The sequence below is a fragment of the Manis pentadactyla genome, chromosome 10 (genome assembly GCF_030020395.1).
Source record: "Manis pentadactyla isolate mManPen7 chromosome 10, mManPen7.hap1, whole genome shotgun sequence".
Taxonomy (NCBI): Eukaryota; Metazoa; Chordata; class Mammalia; order Pholidota; family Manidae; genus Manis; species Manis pentadactyla.
The window spans coordinates 31685785-31706647 of record NC_080028.1 but is presented as its reverse complement, the minus strand read 5'-3'; the positions used below and the strand labels follow the sequence as shown (position 1 = coordinate 31706647).

General features: G+C 46.6%; 1 protein-coding gene across 1 annotated transcript; it reads left to right on the top strand.

Annotated features, from left to right (window-relative positions):
* Positions 1-12964: 12964 nt before the first annotated feature.
* On the top strand, positions 12965-19305 carry RND1 (Rho family GTPase 1). Its single transcript, XM_036891676.2, has 5 exons — positions 12965-13203; positions 13931-14018; positions 16607-16716; positions 17572-17706; positions 18394-19305. The coding sequence occupies exons 1-5, from the start codon at positions 13084-13086 to the stop codon at positions 18637-18639; spliced, it is 699 nt and encodes a 232-aa protein (XP_036747571.1). The 5' UTR covers positions 12965-13083; the 3' UTR covers positions 18640-19305.
* The last annotated feature ends 1558 nt before the right edge of the window (positions 19306-20863 follow it).

The window sequence follows — 20863 nt, the reverse complement described above, 5'->3', positions numbered from 1 at the left end:
AGTTGTTTATTGGGCTATTGGGGTGGAGATGAGGTGGGAGATAATTCAACACCGGCTCTACTATCCAATTGCTTTATCATGGAATAGGGTTAGGGGCTTTACGAAACCCCTGAAATTAAATGTAAAATGTGGTATATAAGTTCTTTATAAGCTTTTTCCTTGGTTCTGGGCACATAGCTTTAAGCAGATTCTCAAAAGTTATCTGGATCTCGTAATGGGGTTTGTAGGGGGGACTTGGTGAAGTGGGGAGCCTAGTAAACATAATGTTCTTCATGTAATTGTAAATTAGTGATAAAAAAAAAGTTATTTGGATCTCAAAAAGGTCCCCAGCTCTGCCATTTGCCAGCTGTGAGACCTTAGGAAAATTGCTTAATCTCTCTGTGCCTCTGAGTCCTCATCTGTAAAATGGGAATAATAGTACCTACTTCACAAGGTTGTTGGTGTCTGGTGAGCGCTCAGTAAGGGGTTGTTGTTACGGTTTTTACTGCTATGAGAGAGGGCTAAACGGAGGAGCCCCACCTTCTCTGTCCAGTACCCACACCCCCTCAAAGTGGCAGGTTCGCCCTCTCAGTGGGAGGCATTCACCCCCGCCCTCCTCAGCCCCCCTCTGCCCCACCCGGGCTGCTGGAAAGTGCCGCAGACTCTGATCAGAAGCTGGCAGTTTTCAAGAGCCTCGTCACGGGGTGGAATTTCCAAGCTCCGGTAACTGAGTTATCCTAGTTCCTGAAATTCCTGCCTCGGATTTCTCAGCTCTTGCTGTGACCACTTTTCCCCATTCCTGGTTAGGTTACTTTGTGTGTGTGTTTCCTTTTCATTATATTTTTAGACTTTGGGAAAAATAAACACAGTTCATGCACTAGCACCTTTCTGCTCTTTCGGTTCTTCACAGGCATGGGGGTGGGGCACTTCTTTCCCCTGACTGGTCTTCAACCCTGCCCTCCCCCCGCCCTTTTACCTTCAGTAGAAAATTCCCAGATTTATCCCACGCATCTCACTTCCTCTGCCTCTCCCAGCCCCTCAGCACGGATGAATGAAGATTGTACCACAATTCTGAACTGTGTATGTCCCTGGGTCATTTATCCTGTTTATATTTTTATCTTGTCTTCTTCCTGGAAACTTCCCCGACTGTGGCACTTTTTACCTTCAGTAGAGGCAACTCTCTACCTGTGGCCCTTGGGTGTCCCACTGCAATAGCATCCTGATTCAAAGGAGTCGCCAGGAGTCAGGAGAACCTAGGACCCTGCACCCCACCAGTTATGTTTGGGCTTCATCATCAATAAACAAGTATTTACCTAAGAGAGTTGTAGAGAGGTTTAAGTGAAATAAAACCGGACAGTGCTAAGCACAGTGCACGAACGTGGCACGTGGCAAAGGCCTTGGTAATGGAGCTGCTATTACCTGGACCTGAGGCTGCTCCAGGACACAGGGTTATTTCTCAGCCCTCTTTCCTGTCAACTCAGTTAACCCCGCAGCCAGAGTCAGAAGACAAGGTGAGACGGGGAGGCCTGAGAATTAGATTGGGGAGGGCAAGAGAAAGGGATTTGGATTGAATAATAATAAGAGTTTAATATCAACAGATTGTTAATAAGAACAGAGTTCAGGGCTTTCTGTGGTAACTATGTCTTCTCCCCTTCAGGGAAGAGGAGGGGTTGGATAGACTGAGGTTGCCCTTCAGGGGAATGTCCCAGCTGTGGCTGAAAACCTGGCTCAGGAAATGGAAAGCCCTTACTGAGGAAGCTGAGGCTCACAGAGGTTGTGGCTTGTCTAAGGTCAAAAGTCAGTAAGTGCTGGGCCCTGGACACACAGCTCAGTCAGCTGAATGCAGAGCCAAGGCTTTTAAAGAACAAATAGGCTGTTCCCGGAAGCCAGGAGCCCCATGGGGTCAGGTGGGAAGGCAGGCTGAGTGGAGAGTCCCAGTTTGCTTAAGATTCACAATCCCCAGGAAGTGCTGGAAAAAAAACATGAGGTAATGTAATTAATGCCATCCCCGTTTGAGACATAAAACAGCTCAGGGAGAGGTTGAGAAATTTTCCCAAGCTCATGCAACTAGTAACTGCGAGGGCCAGGATTCAAACCTAGATATGTGGCCTGAGCCTGGCTCTCAGCCTGTGTGCCTCTGGAAGTTGGAGTCAGGTTTTGAATCTGGTCCGGCTGACTACTGAGCTGGAGTGCTAATGACATTCAGTGCCACCTCTTCTGCCCTCAGAGGACTGGGGATTGAGGGAGACAGTGCAAGCAGAGCACAGCACACAGGGATCAACTGGTTGGGCTCTTTATGTCTGGCTGGTCTCCAGTTCTGCCTTTCCATTATTTGTTCTGTGCCCTGCTTTATACCCTTGGCCTTCATCAGCCTGGAAGCAAGGCCCTTCCTCAGTATTTGCCCTCATTTCTCACACAGGAGATTGCCTGACCCTCTCTGTCCTGCCTGCCGCTGGACTCTGGCTGTCTGGAGCACATCCTCTGTGTGTTCTGGAAAACTGGCTGTAGGTAGAGCCAAAGGGCTCTCCGAGGACCAGTCCAACCTTGTAGTTTGTAGATGAGGATGCTGGGGCCCGATGGGAGAAGGAGTCTTGATTAGAATCATTCCTCTAGTTCATCTATGAACATTAACTGAGCACCTACTATGCTCTTGGCACTATGCCAGGCGCTATGCTAGGCCCTGTGGCAGGAAACAATACTGAGAAATCCCTGCCTCCACAGAATCTACCTTATCACAGGGGAGGAGAAAGACAATCAACAAAAACTTAGGTAAACAAAACACATAAACTAGAAAAATATCCAAGTAACAAATGCCAGAAACATGAAAGAGAATGATCAGGTGGCTATTTTAGTCCAGATGACCTCTCTAGACAGCTGACCCTAAACCTGAGATCTAAGGATAAAAAGGTGGCAGTTGGGACAATCAAGGAGAAGGGCATTCCTGGCAATGAAAAGGCCCTGAGTTTAATCAGAGTACATTGTACTTAGTACAGGTAAATGTTTCAGTATAAATATATATATGTGTGTGCTATATATATGTGTATATGTGCATGTATATGTATGTAAAGTGTGAGTGTGCATATGGTTTGGGTTGTGTTGTAACATGTATTTCTGACTTGTGAACAGAAGAGTTTGAAAGCCATTGTTGGGGGAATGGAAACAAGGTTCAATATGGCAGGAGCACAGTAGGAGAGAAGAACACAGGAGATGAGGTCGGTCAGACAGGACAAGTTATGTATGGCCCTATGAGGCAGGATAAGAAATTGGATTTTATTCAAAGTAGACATACCCTTGTAGGAAGACTCAAGCAAAGGATGGCCATGATCTGTGTAGTTTCTTGTTTTTGTTTTCAAGCTAGCCATTTAAAAATAGAGAAAAGTCTCCTTACAGTCATTTCCCCACCAAAACAGGTTTGTCTCACTTTTGCAGGCAGGAAATTTGGGGGCAAAAAGGAGAGAGCTGTCCATGTTTACCAGATCAAGAAAGACCTCCCAGAGGGGCCAGGAGAGTAGAGACACCAAACTTCCCAACAGGGCTGCAATAAAGGGGGAGCAGGAGGACCAGAGAGGGTGGTGAGGGGCGGGAGGTTATGGAGGTGGCTGGCCTTGGGCAACTGGAGAGGGAGCAGGTCTGGCTCAGGGTCCACTTCATTTCCCAGCTTCCTGAGGTCCTTTCCTCCCTTAGAATTCCCCCTGGCGTGAGGCCTCCCTACCACTCACCCAGCAAGTGCCCTGGCAGGAAGGCCTCCATGCTGTGGCCTTGCCAGTCACCTGTACTCCAAATGCCTGCTCCCTGCAGGGCTTCTGTGGATGCTCCTGGGGCCACCTCCTCTTCTGTTCCTCCACTCCCACCCTCTGCGTAGCCCGAACCAGGCAGAACACAGGTTTCTTCAGGACCACCATCTTTGCTGCATCTTTCTATATCCCCTCCTGCCCCATCCTCAGCTAGCCCCATGCTTTCCTCCTAATTCTTAGTCCAGGCCAGGTATTTTTTTTGCTTTTGTTTTTGTTTTTTGTTGTCTCTTCTCCTCTCATATTCATCTTTGCTCACACACAGACACATGAATTCAGTGGTCCTCTTCCCAGGCCTCCGTCTCCTGCTTCTAAGCCATCCCTTTCCCCTAGAACATTCCCTATACCCTGGCCCACCTCTCAGCATCCTATTCTTGTTTTATAACATAAGTTAGTGCTACTTCCTCCAGAAGCTTTCCTGGAAAAGATTCCTTTTCCCTTGTGTTTCTTCTTTTGATCTCAGACTCACGTAACAACCCCAGCTTCCAGGAAGAGGAGCAGACAAAGAGCACGAGAAGGAGAAAAGCCCCAGGGATGGGCCTGGCAAATATACCTGGCTCTGGTTTTCTTCTGTGGAACATAAACAATTTCACAGAATACCAACATCAAGCAAGGCCACTCTATGACCACGATAGCTCAAGAACAAGACCCCTCTGTAATCACATCCAACCTCACACAAAAACAAGAACATTATCCAAGCCACAAAATGACCAAACATCCCCCTATCTTAGCTAATACAGTGGCTGCAGCTTTAACAGTCACAGCTCTTGCCCTGCTTCATTCCTCCCAACTTCTAATAAGATTTATTGAGGAACTTAAATGTAGAATTCCCCGGCTTTCTGACAGCATCCGACCCAGAGCCAAGCCTCGCTTCCTTGACCTTTCCCCAGATCAGCAAATGTAAACCCCAGTCCTTTCTAAAGTCCGTTTCCTGGAGGCTCCAGGTTCCACCATTGTGGGTATTCTCCTTGTTGAAATGAGTCCATAACCCTATTTTGTTAAACTGAAAGTATTTGTTGGTAGTCTTTAGCTAGAGGACATTGACAGAACAACATACTAGTCCGTGGGTTTTTTAAACTACAAACTCCTATATTTTGGATTCTAAGTGCATTTTAAGATAGTTTATGGTATGCGATTTTAGCATCGGATTTCCTTTCCTGATTACGTCCTCAGGCAAACTGCCTCACCCCCTACCCTGCCAACTGACTGGATTTATTCTTTAGTTCTGGGGCATGTAACATCTTCCTGCATCCATACTCCTCCCTTCCCATCTTATAATAGAATGTAGGCGAGGTGAAACCACCCTCTTCCAAAGACTTCCACAGCACCTATCCAGACCTGACCCCTCCCTCCTCAGCACTCTTACTGCACTCGGTTTTAATAAATTACCCACAGGGCTCTTGATTTCTCACCCCTTATATATTTCCACAAACATGAAGTCAAGGACTGAGTCTTGAAAACTTGGTTATCTCTGTAGTGGCTGCTCCAGTTAAAAATGCCCAGGCAAAGTCAGGTGTTCTCCAAGCATCAGGGGCTAAGGATCCCTGATGTCACAAGAAGGTACGTTTTATGATGGAGGAGTGGAGCACCTGTGTGATATTAAGGAACCTGAGAATGGGCCTTGCCCTGCCAGATTCCTGAGGAACATAGGTGGCAGGGGACTGGGAGCTCTCTGCAAGGATCCCTAGGGCAGAGAGAGTACTTGGCTTGTGTACTCTGTGGTGAGAGACAGGGTGAATTTGAATTTGCTATCATCATGAACAGCTTTGTGTATTACATCACTGTCCTAGATAGGAAACTTATCGGTGCAATCAAAGACAAAAAAAGGTAGGGCAGCCCTGAGCTTTGAACATGTGGTGTACACACACACACACACACTTGATATCCAATCTAGTGTTTTTTGTTGTTGTTGTTTTGTTATCATTAATCTACAATTACATGAAGAACATTGTTTACTAGACTCCCCCCTTCACCAAGTCCCCCCCACAAACCCCATTACAGTCACTGTCCATCAGCATAGTAAGATGTTGTAGAATCACTACTTGTCTTCTCTGTGTTGCACAGCAGTTCCCATGCCCCACCCCCACATTATACATGCTAATCGTAATACCCCCTTTCTTTTTCCCCGCCCTTATCCCTCCCTTCCCACCCATCCTCCCCAGTCCCTTTCCCTTTGGTACCTGTTAGTCCATTCTTGGGTTCTGCGATTCTGCTGCTGTTTTGTTCCTTCAGTTTTTCTTTGTTCTTATACTCCACATATGAGTGAAATCATTTGGTACTTGTCTTTCTCTGCCTGGCTTATTTCACTGAGCATAATACCCTCTAGCTCCATCCATGTTGTTGCAAATGGTAGGATTTGTTTTCTTCTTATGGCTGAATAATATTCCATTGTGTATATGTACCACATCTTCTTTATCCATTCATCTACTGATGGACATTTAGGTTGCTTCCATTTCTTGGCTATTGTAAATAGTGCTGCGATAAACATAGGGGTGCATCTGTCTTTTTCAAACTGGGCTGCTGCATTCTTAGGGTAAATTCCTAGAAATGGAATTCCTGGGTCAAATGGTATTCTATTTTGAGCTTTTGAGGAACCTCCATACTGCTTTCCACAATGGTTGAACTAATTTACATTCCCACCAGCAGTGTAGGAGGGTTTCCCCTTTCTCCACAACCTCACCAACATTTGTTGTTGTTTGTCTTTTGGATGGTGGCGATCCTTACTGGTGTGAGGTGGTATCTCATTGTGGTTTTAATTTGCATTTCTCTGATGACTAGTGATGTGGAGCATCTTTTCATGTGTCTGTTGGCCATCTGAATTTCTTCTTTGGAGAAGTGTCTGTTCAGGTCCTTTGCCCATTTTTTAATTGGATTGTTCGCTTTTTGTTTGTTGAGGTGTGTGAGCTCTTTATATATTTTGGATGTCAACCCTTTATCGGATCTGTCATTTATGAATATATTCTCCCATACTGTAGGGTACCTTTATGTTCTATTGATGGTGTCCTCTGCTGTACAGAATCTTTTCAGCTAGATATAGTCCCACGTGTTCATTTTGCTTTTGTTTCCCTTGCCCAGGGTGATATGTTCATGAAGAAGTCACTAATGTTTATGTCTAATCTATGTTTTTTTCTAAGAGTTTTATGATTTCATGACTTACATTTGGGTCTTTGATCCATTTCAAACTTACTTTTGTGTATGAGGTTAGACAGTGATCCAGTTTCATTCTCTTACATGTAGCTGTCCAGTTTTGCCAACACCAGCTGTTGAAGAGACTATCATTTCCCCATTGCATGTCCATGGTCCCTTTATCGAATATTAGTTGACCATATATGTTTGGGTTAATATTTGGAGTCTCTATTCTGTTCCATTGGTTTGTGGCTCTATTCTTGTGCCAGTACCAAATTGTCTTGAATACTGTGGCTTTGTAGTAGAGCTTGAAGTTGGAGAGTGAGATTCCCCCCACTTTATTCTTCCTTCTCAGGATTGCTTTAGCTATTCGGGGTCTTTGGTGTTTCCATATGAATTTTTGAACTATTTGTTCCAGTTCATTGGAGAATGCTGTTGGTAGTTTGATAGGGATTGCATCGAATCTGTATATTGCTTTGGGCAGGATGGCCATTTTGACGATATTAATTCTTCCTAGCCAGGAGCATGGGATGAGTTTCCATTTGTTAGTGACCTCTTTAATTTCTCTTAAGTGTCTTATAGTTTTCAGGGTATAGGTCTTTCACTTCCTTGGTTAGGTTTATTCCTAGGTATTTTATTCTTTTTGATGCTCTTGTGAATGGAATTGTCTTCCTGATTTCTCTTTCTATTAGTTTATTGTTAGTGTATAGGAAAGCCACAGTTTTCTGTGTATTAATTTTGTATCCTGCAACTTTGCTGAATTCTGATATTAGCTCTAGTAGTTTTGGAGTGGAGTCTTTAGGGTTTTTTATGTACAATATCATGTCATCTGCAAATAGTGACAGTTTAACTTCTTCTTTACCAATCTGGATTCCTTGTATTTCTTTGTTTTGTCTAATTGCCGTGGCTAGGACCTCCAGTACTATGTTGAATAACAGTGGGGAGAGTGGGCATCGCTGTCTTGTTCCCGATCATAGAAGAAAAGCTTTCAGCTTCTTGCTGTTCAGTATGATGTTGGCTGTGGGTTTATCATATATGGCCTTTATTATGTTGAGGTACTTGCCCTCTATACCCATTTTGTTGAGAGTTTTTATCATGAATGGATGTTGAATTTTGTTGAATGCTTTTTCAGCATCTATGGAGATGACCATGTGGTTTTACTCCTTCTTTTTGTTGATGTGGTGGATGATGTTGATGGATTTTCGAATGTTGTACCATCCTTGCATCCCTGGGATGAATCCCACTTGGTCATGGTGTATGATCCTTTTGATGTATTTTTGAATTCGGTTTGCTAATATTTTGTTGAGTATTTTTGCATCTACGTTCATCAGGGATATTGGTCTGTAGTTTTCTTTTTTGGTGGGGTCTTTGCCTGGTTTTGGTATTAGGGTGATGTTGGTTGGCTTCATAGAATGAGTTTGGGAGTATTCCCTCCTCTTCTATTTTTTGGAAAACTTTAAGGAGAATGGGTATTATGTCTTCCCTGTATGTCTGATAAAATTCCGAGGTAAATCCATCTGGCCCGGGGGTTTTGTTCTTGAGTAGTTTTTTGATTACTGCTTCAATTTTGTTGCTGGTAATTGGTCTGTTTAGATTTTCTGTTTCTTTCTGGGTCAGTCTTGGAAGGTTGTATTTTTCTAGGAAGTTGTCCATTTCTCCTAGGTTTCCCAGCTTCTTAGCATATAGGTTTTCTTACTACTCTTTAATAATTCTTTGTATTTCTGTGGGGTCCGTCGTGATTTTTCTGTTCTCGTTTCTGATTCTGTTGATGTGTGTTGATTCTCTTTCCCTCTTAATAAGTCTGGCTAGGGGCTTATCTATTTTGTTTATTTTCTCAAAGAACCAGCTCTTGGTATCATTGATTTTTTTCTAATGTATTTTTCTCAATTTTATTTATTTCTTCTCTGATCTTTATTATGTCCCTCCTTCTGCTGACTTTAGGCCTCATTTGTTCTTCTTTTTCCAATTTCGATAATTGTGACATTAGACCATTCATTTGGGATTGTTCTTCCTTCTTTAAGTATGCCTGGATTGCTGTATACTTTCCTCTTAAGACTGCTTTTGCTACATCTCACAGAAGTTGGGGCTTTGTGTTGTTGTTGTCATTTGTTTCCATATATTCCTTGATATTTATTTTAATTTGTTCATTGATCCATTGATTATTTAGGAGCATGTTGTTAAGCCTCCATGTGTTTGTGAGTCTTTTTTTTTTCTTTGTACAATTTATTTCTAGTTTTATACCTCTGTGGTCTGAAAAGTTGGTTGGTAGAATTTCAATCTTTTGGAATTTACTGAGGCTCTTTTTGTGGCCTAGTATATGTTCTATTCTGGAGAATGTTCCATGTGCACTTGAGAAGAATGTGTATCCTGTTGCTTTTGGATGTAGAGTTCTATAGATGTCTGTTAGGTCCATCTGTTCTAGTGTGTTGTTCAGTGCCTCTGTGTCCTTACTTGCTTTCTGTCTGGTGGATCTCTCCTTTGGTGTGAGTGGCGTGTTGAAGTCTCCTAAAATGAATGCAATCTAGTGGTTTTTTAAGTGTGTTCCTTGGAGGTACCCCGGTTGGGGAGAGAAGGCTGAGTGCGCCCCACTCCAAATTCCCTCATTCTGATTCAACCAGAGCAGTTTCAATCGTCATCTTTTGTGTTTGGGGATTCTGCTAAGATTTAATTTGTAAAGGAGTTTACTACATGCAAACGACACCATAGAGATAAAATCAGCCAAATCCAGACTATGGAAGCCTCTGTAGAATAAACAACCTGGTTTCTTCAGCAAATTGTAAGGAAAAAAAAAGGAAGGCGGAAACTATGAAATAAAAGACACTTAAGAGCCACATCAACGAAATTCAATGTGAGGACCTTGTTTAGATTCTGATTTGAATAAATCAGTGTATGACACAACTGGGAAAATTGGAACATTGGATGTTTGGGGATATTAAGGAGCTATTTATTTTAGTTGTGATAATGGTATTGTGGTTATGTTCACAAAGAGTCCTTTTCTTTTAGAGATGAATACTGAAATATCTATAGATTAAATGATACAATACCTAAAATTTGTTTTAAAATCATCCAGTACAGGAGTTGTAGTGGAAGGAAAAGTGGGTACAGACAAATTTTGTTGATAATTGTGGAAGCTGGCTGATGGGTACATAAGGACTCATTGTATTATTCTTTCTACCTTTTTAAATGTTCAAACATTTCCACAAACATAAGAAGCTTTAAAAAAATAAATTACAGGTGACTACATAAAGATTTGGAGCAATAACTTTATTTTTTAAAGTAACAGGTATGAAGATATAGCTCACATACCATACAATTCACCAACTTAGAACTGTACTGTGTAGTGGTTTTAAGTATATTCACAGAATTGTTACAACCAGTACCACAATCAAATTTGGAAGATTTTCATCACCCCAAAAAGAAGCTCCCAGTCCACTTTCCTCAACCCCTGCAGCCCTGGCAACCACTACTTGGCAATCATCTACTTTCTGTCTCTTTGGATTTGCCTATTCTGGACATTTCACACAAATGGAATCACACAACATATGGTTTTTAATGTTTTGAAGTTTAACTTCGTTTTTAACTTTTCTGGTTTTGGTAGGAAAGGGCGATCTTGTAAATTCACTACTCTGGCTGTGGATTTTTAAATAAAGACTTGAAAGAGGTTCAAACAAATGGGGGAAGAGGGGAAGGTAGTCTAACTGCTTTAAAAGAGAAAGGCTCAAACTACTTCTCTAGTCCAACCTCTCACATTACATTTAAGGAAACAGGGACCCAGAGAGGGAAATGACTTCCCCAAATGCACCCATCCTGTTAAAGGCAGAACTAGGGCCACACCCAGACCTGCTGAGCTTTTGCTCCACTCTTTTCTCATGTTGCCGTGATGCCTTCTGACCTCACACACATACACGCAGCTTTTCCCACTATAACTCATAAACATGTGACCCAAAAGTATCACTGGAGGTGCATCTTGAGGATCAGCATAAGGGGGCTGCTCCGTCTCAGAGCTCAGCCTTTCTGCTGCCCTACCCTGAAAGGCAGCTACCCAGGGGAGAATCAGTTTTAGCACCAACTCCCAGAATTTCTGTCTCAGAGGGTCTCAGGAATGGCAATCTTGCGAGAAGCTGGAGGAAGTTATTTGCATAGTGGGAACAATTTTTACTTATCTTGAATGTTTTTTTTGGAGTGGCTGGTGGTGGGTGTGTGCAGAGAGGGAGGCTGGTACAGAATATGGGGGAGAGAGAGGACTAAAGCCTTTGGGGCTGCCATTGGAAGGAAGCTAGTTAAGGGTTAAGGGGATGAACAGGCACCTCGCTGATGCCTCCAGAACTGAGTCCAGAAGAGACTGAGGGTGGGAACAGAGGAAGTTGAGGCAGTCTGATCTTACAGCTGTTCCTGGAACTCTCCCAAACCATACTTATGGGCAGCTCAGAGAGGCTGTCAGGTTGCTAAAAAAGGAGGACAAATTCTATAGACAGAACATTATCTGAGGGCTGAGGATGAGGCCTGGGGGACAGCAGAGGAGGAAGAAACTTCCAGAGAGCCTGGGAGAGGAGCATAACCAGCTGATGACAGCACCTGGATAGCTCTGTACTCCAGAGGTTCCCTTAGGTGATTCCTGATCCAGAAGTAGGTAGAGGACAGTGTAGACCTTAGCCCTCTTAGCTGAGAGTCCTCAGCCAAGTAACTTGGACTTAGATGTCACAGGATTTGATGGGAGGCATAGGGGCTAGCCTACATTCTCAAAATAGCCTCCATTCTCCTGTCTATAGTGGGCATTGGAAATACCAGAGACATCTTAACGATCTGCTTCTTTGGGTTTGGGAAAGACTTTTAAATGTCCTCTCTAACAGGGAAAATATCCCTGGGTGGGGTAGTAACAACAGTGAATTAGAGTAAGCCCAGATGGAACAAGACCCAGGGTGTGCTCTAGAGAAGCTGGGCTTAGCAAGGTGAAGGGACCTAAAGATTAGTTCTGGGGTGCTCTTATTTCTGCCCAAGATCAGCCTTAATTCAGTCCCTGAACTCCAGGAGCGTTTCTTTGGACTGTCTTGGTTTCTGAGTGATCCGTGGACTATCCAAGCTGTGTATATCCCATGGTTCTGTCTATTGGAGAGACTCCTTAAGATGCAAGGGCTCTGAGGGGCAGGGCTGGTAGGCAGTTATGTGGCTCATCTTAACTTTAGATTGCCCTCCAGCTCTCTAATCCCAAGGTCCCAGGCCCAGTTTTCCAGCCTGGACTTTAATCAGATGACGTACATGGTGCGTTGGCATCAATAGGTGTCAGCCTGGAACTGGACCTGTGTCTGATTCATCCAGGAAGCTGAGCCCAGGTAGCAGAACAAACACCCCTAAGCAGCTCCTGCCAGGCACCGGGTGTGAGGTTGTCTGGCCAAACAGACAGTGACTTTGCTTTGTTCTCTTCTCTCTCATCCCCACCTGACAGACTCCCTCATTCCTTCCTCTCAGCCCACCTCTGGGTCAGGAGCTGTGTGTTTTTATTCCAGATGAGGTGAGAAGGCTTTTTTATTTACTTATTTTTTGGGGGTGAAGGTGATTCCTGAGGTAGAGGCTTGGGTGTTACAGCAGATGATAAAGGGGTACAGCCAGAGCTTCTGGAAGGGGGAGCCAGAGTGGTTTGGATGAGAATTAGATGGAACAAAGAGGTCAGAGATCTTTGAGGCCACCCCCAACCCAACCCCGGTCCCCCCATGCCACCTGTCTACAGTTTAAGCAGGTCCTGCTCTTCTGGAGACAACTCCGGCATGACCTCACTTTCCGGAGTTCAAGACTAGCTTGTTGTTTTTGACACTCATTTGTGGATAGTCAAGACCATTAAATTTTGCTTCACATCGGTCCCCCGTTTATAATACAAATGCAAATCAGCGTGGGAATCCCCTTTCGGAGGAAGCAACGGTGCAGCTTTAAGAGAAAGAGAGGGGAGGAAGAGGGTGCTGACTCAGATCCTCCTACCATTGGCTGCTGTTGGGGATCCCACCGCAGGGATTGGCCTTAACAGAGTCCGCCTCCTTTTGTGATTGGCTCATCCATGGAGATATAAGGTGGCTGTGCCCGCCTCCTTTTCATTTGGAGGGAGTCAGGGAACTCGGCTGAGGTTGCACGCTGAGACGCATCTGGCGCAATCCTTTCCTCTCTGAATCCGAGTCGAAGTTCCGCGGAGGCTTAAGCCATGAAAGAGAGACGGCCCCCTCAGCCAGTCGTGGCCAGATGTAAGCTCGTTCTGGTGGGGGACGTGCAGTGTGGGAAGACGGCGATGTTACAGGTGTTAGCGAAGGACTGCTATCCCGAGGTGAGCTGCCTGCCCGCTGGCCAGCGTTCCTCCTCGTCCGCCCACCCGGGGCTAGATTCCCACCTGCCCAGGGGAGCTGTCTCCTCATCCCCACTCCATCCTCTGCCGCTTTCTGGCTGGACGACCGCCCTGCCTTAGCTTCCCCTGGGACCTGTTCCACTTCTGCCGCCCCGCCGGCTCCTCCTCACCTCTTCACCCATAGGCCCTGATCAAATCCCCTCCTACATCCCTCATCCTGGAGTCTACTCTTGGGAGAGGGGCCTGGAGGCATCTGAGAATCTGGGGTTTCCTGCCTGATCCTCACCCCATTCTCAGAGGTTGTAGGGGCTCATCCCCAGACAGGTTTCTGCTGCCCTACTGGTCCAAGAGGCTTGTGGGAGAAGATAAAGAGCTATAACTGGATTGTGGCTCTGAAATTGGGAAACAGACAAATGTGGAGACAAGAGAAATCTGTGTGTGTGTGTTCCTGAACATCTAGGATATGGGGGGGCTTGTCCCTTTCTGGAAGTCATTCAGATTTCTCACTATAATAGAGCAAAGTCCCTGTGCCTTTACATTCCCCTCCTTCCTGTCCCATGTAGTCTCTCCTGCCCCAGGTAACCCCTCCTCTGGCCCCTTGCCTTCTGCCACTTTTGTGTCTCACTAGGGTGAGTAGTGAGCCTGACCTAATGGGAGGATTACAAGGGTCAGGGCGCCCAGGGTGTGAATAGTTCCTCTCTCTTCACAGACGTATGTGCCCACTGTATTTGAGAATTACACAGCCTGCTTGGAGACTGAGGAACAGAGAGTGGAGCTCAGTCTCTGGGACACCTCAGGTAAGACTGCTGGCCCCAGATGCCCCCTTCCCACTGCCACTGGTCTGCTGCAGCCGCCGTCTTTTAGAAGTTGTTTCCCTCTCTGATGGGGGGAAGGAATATGGTGCTTGCCAGGAAAGCAAAGAAAGGAACCTGGAAATTCCTGGGTTGGGGGGTGGGGTGAGATTTGGTCAACTCAGCTGGCTGATCCAGGGGTGCAGAGTGGGTGAGCCCCAGAAGCCACTCACTTCTTTTGGTCCAGCTCCATCCTTCAGAAGACTGGGTTGCTGAGCAAATACTAGAGGGACACAGTTAGATAGGACTTCTCCACTTCCACTCCCTGCCACCCACCCAGCACACACGCACACTGCCCCAGAGCAAAGCTAAGCAGTAAGAGGCAGGAGGCAGTGCTGCTGGAGGCAGTTGCCGTTGAGGCAGGGAGACAAGACTGCTTTGGGGGAATCTTGCCCCTGACTCCGTTTTCTCTCCTGCATTCCTTCTTGGGCCACTGCTGTCTGCCTGCCGCAGCTCAGCTCCACTCGTCATACGCTGCGGCTCAGCGGTGAAGCGATGCATCATCGATGTTTTGGGGGGTGGGGGAGATGGCTTCATATGGGGCATGGTCACCTTATGTATAGCGGGGAGCTGTTGGTTTTGACCATTTTTTCCCATACTGGGCTGAGGTGGAAGATGCTCTTTCTGGAATGTACAAAGCAATATTTTTTCCAGCTCTCAACCCCTCAGTGCTAGGCTATCCTTGCTTTGATTCTGACCCCCTCCAGTTATCTCTTTTACTCCAGTCCTTTTTTAATAGACTGGGCTCAAGAGTCATAATTAAGGACTAAAAGCCAGGAATGGGAGAAAGAAAATAAAATCTAATTTCTCTAAAAATGCATATTTAGGCTGAGTTTAAAGAGGGACTATAAATCACTAGGGGTTTCCTGTTACATATAATAAATGTGTCACCTTTCTCCTCCAAAGAGCAATTGTTCGCATGATCCAATTTTGAAGTCTGAAAAGATTGGGGGTAGGGGATGGATAAACAGAAAATGAGACTTCCCCTTGTTCTCTCCTCCCCAAAACAAAGCCAAACAAAAATTTCTCAAGCTGGTATGCCTTCCTCCGGTGCAGTTCCAGGGGTTGGGAGGCAGGGTTCTGGTTATCCTGGGCTGTGCTGTGCTGGCTGGATCGGACCGGAATGCAGCTTAGCTGCATGATGTGTGGTTTTTGTCTGCTGTACCCAGCTCACTTCTCAATCTTCCTGGAATCTTGCTCCAGGTATCTCTTTTTTACTACTGCTGCCCCCAAACAGCCCTTTCTCATCCCCTTCCACAGTCAGAACACAGCCCTTGAATCCCAATCCTAATAAAGGAAAATCAGCAAGGTGGTCTCTCCCATGTTGCATCCCCACCCCCCAGTTTCCGAAAGGATGCAGGCTATCAGTCATCCTTAAACTCTCTTTCAAATCAGGTACCCACAAGGAAGGAGGACGTGGCAGGGGTGTGTAGGATACAGCTTCCTAACATGGGGCCAGGGTCGATCCTGTTCCCATTCTTCACTTGCTGCTTCTAGGGGAGGGGATGGCTTGGAGTCAGAAGGGAGGCCCTCCCCTCCGCTCCTCTCCGCTCTCCGCCCCCCCCCCCCCCCCCCCCCCCGCTGCAGTGCTCCTTTTGCTTAGTGCTGTATGCTGAGACCCCACCTCAGAGAGGGGAGAGGGCAGACTGCTGAAGGAGCAGATAGCCCAACGCCCCCTTACTCTTTTTTTTTAACAACCCCCCCACCAAGCTTGGATTCCCCCCAGTTTCCATGGTGATTGTGGTGCAGGGAGAGGGGCTGCTTGCTATTCTGAGCACGGATTGTCTGGGTTCCAAATCTGCTACTGTTCCTTCCCTGGGATGGACAAGGGCAGGCTCAGCTCCTAGCGTTCTCTCACATTGGACCACCTGGGTCTGCACTGCCTACTCCCGTCCCAGTGAAGGACCCTTACCAGTTGAGCCTCTAAGTCTTCAGCTCCTAGTGCTGCTGTCTTTGAGACTGCCTCCCTGAGATCTTGGGGGTAGGGGCTGCAGCTTTTTGGGTGGAGGAGGAGTGGGGAGAACAACGAATCCTTGGTGTTCTCCCCCCCCTGCCAGCCTCTTAGAGTTCTGATCCCATGGCAAAGAAGCAGGGCAGCTGGTTATATAATAGGCAGGTTTGTTTTTTCACTGGGGAGGCCCAGGAGCAGAGGTTGGACAGCAGACAGACTCTAGAAAAGACCTTGAAAATAAGCCCAGTCTCTCCTCAGGGATGGGAACAGCTTCCTCTGGGCCTCAAAACTGGTAGGCCTTAAATTAAGGCCACTGAAGGAGACCAGACAGGTCCCAACTGTGCTCCACTCACCCCAATTTATTTTGCCTCCTTTCCATTTTTTAGGGCCGAGGAAGGTGGTATTTTTGCACTGCCTTCTGGTCAGGTCCCAAGCTTACAGGCTGTAGCACATTCCCCTGGAAGATGGGTGGGGCCAGCTAACCTAAGGGACCAAGAATGGTATTCCCAGGGCTCTTTGGGCTTAGGCATATAGGTGAGAGAATATGCCATGCCTCACAATCAGCTCTTTCTCCCCATACCAGGATCTCCCTATTATGACAATGTCCGTCCACTCTGCTACAGTGATTCAGATGCAGTATTACTATGTTTTGATATCAGCCGTCCAGAGACAGTGGACAGTGCACTCAAGAAGGTAAGCTGGATAAACTCTACAATCTGTAGTTCAGCTTGAGAATGAAAGGAGTCTTGGAGACTTTGTCATCTATGTCCTCTTGTGCAACAGGAAGAAACTGAGGCCCAGGAAGGGAGAGATTTGCTCGAGGCCATACCATTGGCTAAAGCCCTGGGACTAGAACCCAGTTCTCCTACCGCCTGCCTCCTGCCTTTGCCACTATCTTATACTGCTCTGGTGCAGCAAGGCAGGGTGGTGTTGAAAACTCAGGAAGTGAAGGATTTAGAGTCAGAGAACGTTTTAATGTTAATGGTTGAGGGTCAGGGATGGGGACTTGGATGGGGCAAGCCAGGAAAGCTTGAGCAGAATTGCTGGTGGGAGATGCCTTGGACTGGGTGGCAAGATCTGCCTGTACTGAGGATTCCCAGGATACCTTGTGGAACCAGCCTAGTTTCCCAGCAGACTCTGGGATTATCTCCTTCCCTTGAGAAGAGACAGGTTGGCTTCCTCCTGGCTTTCTGGATTTACAAAGCCCTTGAACTTGGTTCAGGAGGCAGATCCATACCCCGTATGTTCAGCAGAGAATGGGAGGAGACTGGCCCCTGTGCTTTCTCTGGTGACTGGGCTGTTGAATGAGGTGACAGGCTCTTGAGTCACACTCCTGTGGCCCCAAAGTCCTCATGGACAGGCAGATGATGTAATGATGCTGCTGTGTGTGGTGGTGATGCTGATTCAGAGGGAGGGCAGGGCTGTTGAGAGTGATAAGCTGGATGGTGTGTGTAATGTTGCCAACAGGGCTTCTCCAAGTATCTGTCAGCTCCTGACTCTCCTTCCTTCCTCCTTCCCCTTTCCTTTCTTCTTGCCATGGCTCTTCAGTGGAGGACTGAAATCCTAGATTATTGTCCCAGCACCCGTGTTTTGCTTATTGGCTGTAAGACAGACCTGCGAACAGACCTGAGCACTCTGCTGGAGTTGTCCCACCAGCAACAGGCTCCCATCTCCTATGAGCAGGTGTGTGTTGGGGGGTAGGGTGGGGAAGGCTTCAACAGAGGACTTGAAATGTGGCCCTTGCTGAAACCTCTGTCATCACAGCAAGAGAGAATTGGTATTCTGGGGGCCACCGATTAGTGGAAGCTAGTCACCTGGATAGAGGTGGTGAACTTATTTACCCCAATTTATGCTATAGGTTGGCAGATAAGCCATTCCTGTGTGCACCAGTGTTTCTCAGATTGCTTTTTCTGGACCACCTGCATTAAAATCACTGGAGGTGATTGTCAGAATTCCTGACTCCAGACCAATAGAATCACTCCAGGAGACAGATATGGGAATTGCATTTTTAATGAAATCCCTGGGTAATTTCTTATGCACATGGGAGTATAAGGACTATTTATTTTAAACCACTGTTTCACATTAGAATCATCTGGGGAGCTCTTAAAAATACTATGGCCTAGGCCCTACCCCAGAAATTCTCATTTGGCCTGGTATCAATATGGTTTTAAAAGTGTTCCAGGTAATTCTAAGGTATAGTCAAGCTTCACCTTCAGAAGATAATCAGCAGAGGGTGGTGGTGGGAGATTGGGAGTTGGGTCCCATTGGGAGTAGCCTTGGGGAGTGACCATTAACCATAGAAAACAGTGCTTCTGAGCCACCGGGGACCACTGCAACGATGACCTCCTGTTCCCACCCTACCCCGCACAGGGCTGTGCAATAGCCAAGCAGCTGGGTGCAGAAATCTACCTGGAAGGCTCGGCTTTCACCTCAGAAAAGAGTATCCACAGCATCTTCCGGATGGCGTCCATGGTGTGTCTGAACAAGCCCAGCCAAATGCCCCCAAAGAGCCCAGTCCGAAGCCTCTCCAAGCGGCTGCTCCACCTCCCAAGTCGTTCCGAACTCATCTCTTCTACCTTCAAGAAGGAAAAGGCCAAAAGCTGTTCCATTATGTGAAGTGGGGGTTGGAGAGGGGAGACAACCTCCCACTTCCTCCCTTGGGTTGCAGAGGCATGGGGAGAGGGAGGCTAAGACAATTTAGGACACTGGACACGAGTTTTTCAGATGGCCATGGTGAGGGCTTGGAAGGAGACAGGAATGGGGTGAGGAAAGAGCCAGGCCCGACCTGAGGACTTGACACTGAGAGAACCATCACACCCGAAGCCAGGCACTAGGTTGTGGTGGGGCAGCTGCCCTGGTGCTCCCCCCCTGCTCCAGAGGAAGAAAAGGTGTGGGGGTGTGGGGGACATGCTGGCCTCATAGGCTTAGGGGCCTACAGGAGCCTCACCTTCAGCATCATGCCTCTTCCACACAGCGCTTCCATGTGGGTCAGGGGACGGGAGGGGTTCCTGAGCCCTTCCCTTCCCCTCTGAGGAGGCCACAGAGGAGTGGGAAGTGGGGAAGCCAAGGGGCAGCTCCCTTGGGAGCTGAGCCCAGGTGCTTCATACTTGAAATCAGAAGGGCAGGAGCTGGTCAGGGCCAATGAGAAGGAAACTTCATCTTTGCATAGCCCATGACTCATGGAGAGGTGACGTCATACATTCACATGCTTCTCACCGGAGTCCCCAGGGTCTAAGGGAGAAGCCCCAGACCCCCTTCTCTTGCAGTATGGGGGTGGGGGTGCTGCAGGGGGCAGGGCTGGGTGGGGGTCATCAGACTTCCTCTGCCCTTAGGGCAGCACAGCTGGTATTTGTTTTATAGACTCTTGTCTTTGGAATTCGGGGGGAGGGGGGAATGTTTCAATCTGTTACATGTTCTGTGTTTAAAGAAGAAAAACTATTTATTAATGAAAAATATAACACATGTAAAGAAGTTGGCTCTGTTTTCTTAGTTTCTTTCCCCATTTCCTTTGGTATAAGGAGGAAATAGCTGCCCTGGGGCCCTCTCTGTAGGTGCAGAGAGACTGCCTCTGCTGTTCCCTGGTGCCTCCAACAAGGATCTCCTCCCTACCCCCTACATGCCACCCCAGCCCAACCCTGCCCAGTCCTGTGAAGCCAGTCAAGGTCTCAGCCCTAGAGCAGGGTTTCTCAACCTTGGAACAAGTGACATTTTGGACTAGGTAACTCTCTGCTGTGGGGGCTGCCTTAGGCGTTGAGGGTGTTTAACAACGTCCTTGGCTTCTCTGTGCTAGATGTCAGTGGCACCCCTTAGTTGTCACAACTAAAAACGTCTCCAGATACTGCTAAATGTCCTGTGGGACAAAATCACTCCTGGTTAAGAACCATTGCCCTAGAGTCTAGAAGAGAGAGACGAGGTTCTGCAAAATCATCAGTAGAGGATTCAAACTGCTGAGATCCTAACCTCTTCAGAAGGGGGACAGACTAAAGCCAAATTTGGGGGAAGGTTCCTGTGATTCCGGTCTCTGAGTTCCAGGAGAGGTGATGTCTTCTGCTTTCTTGTCCTTCCAACTCCACTGCCTCCTGATGGCAGTTCAGGGGCCTTACCATCTCTTCTCTTCAGTGACATATAGCTCTTTCCAGGTTTCATAGCATGCTGGAAGCAAAAAGTTACTCTACAATGAACACTTAACTGTTTGCTCAGCACTGTGCTGACAGTGTTACCCACATTACCCATTTAACCTCATGAATGATAATAGCTAACATTAAATGTTTACTATGGGTCAGGGAAGATTATGAGTTCTTTATATGTTACTCCTGTGATAACACCATGGGGTACTACCTACTTCATTTTACAGATGAGGAAACTGAGGTTCAGAGAAATTAGTTAATGTGCCCAAGGTCACATGGCTAGAAGGTGAGAGAGTCTGGATACAAATCTAGGCAACCTGGCTTCAGAACACACACTTTTCACTGCTATGCTATCTTGTCCTTTGAAACCTTGTCAGATTATTACTTTACCCTTATTTTATAAATGAAGAAATAGATAAGCCCGAGATGCCATATAACTTGTACTAGATCATATTGCTAGTAAGTAATGGAGTCAGGATTGAAGCCATGTCTCAATGTTAATTACAGTTCCATGGACCCCTTACTGCTAGCTAGGTTGTACCCATATAGGAGACTATGGTCTTTACTAGAAAGTAGTCCCTCTTTTTCCATCTCCCAAGATGTGTGGGTGAACTAGCAGGTTAGGACAAACCATGCAAGCACCCTTTAAACTCAGTGTCTTAACATCTGTCATGAGAAAGGTGTGCACAACTACTGGGGGATCTCTAAAATTA

Coding starts and splice junctions, on each gene's coding strand:
- RND1 (XM_036891676.2), top strand. CDS start 13,084: ATGAAAGAGAGACGGCCCCCTCAGCCAGTCGTGGCCAGATGTAAGCTC. Junction 13,204..13,930: donor CGAAGGACTGCTATCCCGAG/GTGAGCTGCCTG, acceptor CTCTCTTCACAG/ACGTATGTGCCCACTGTATT. Junction 16,717..17,571: donor TGGACAGTGCACTCAAGAAG/GTAAGCTGGATA, acceptor ATGGCTCTTCAG/TGGAGGACTGAAATCCTAGA.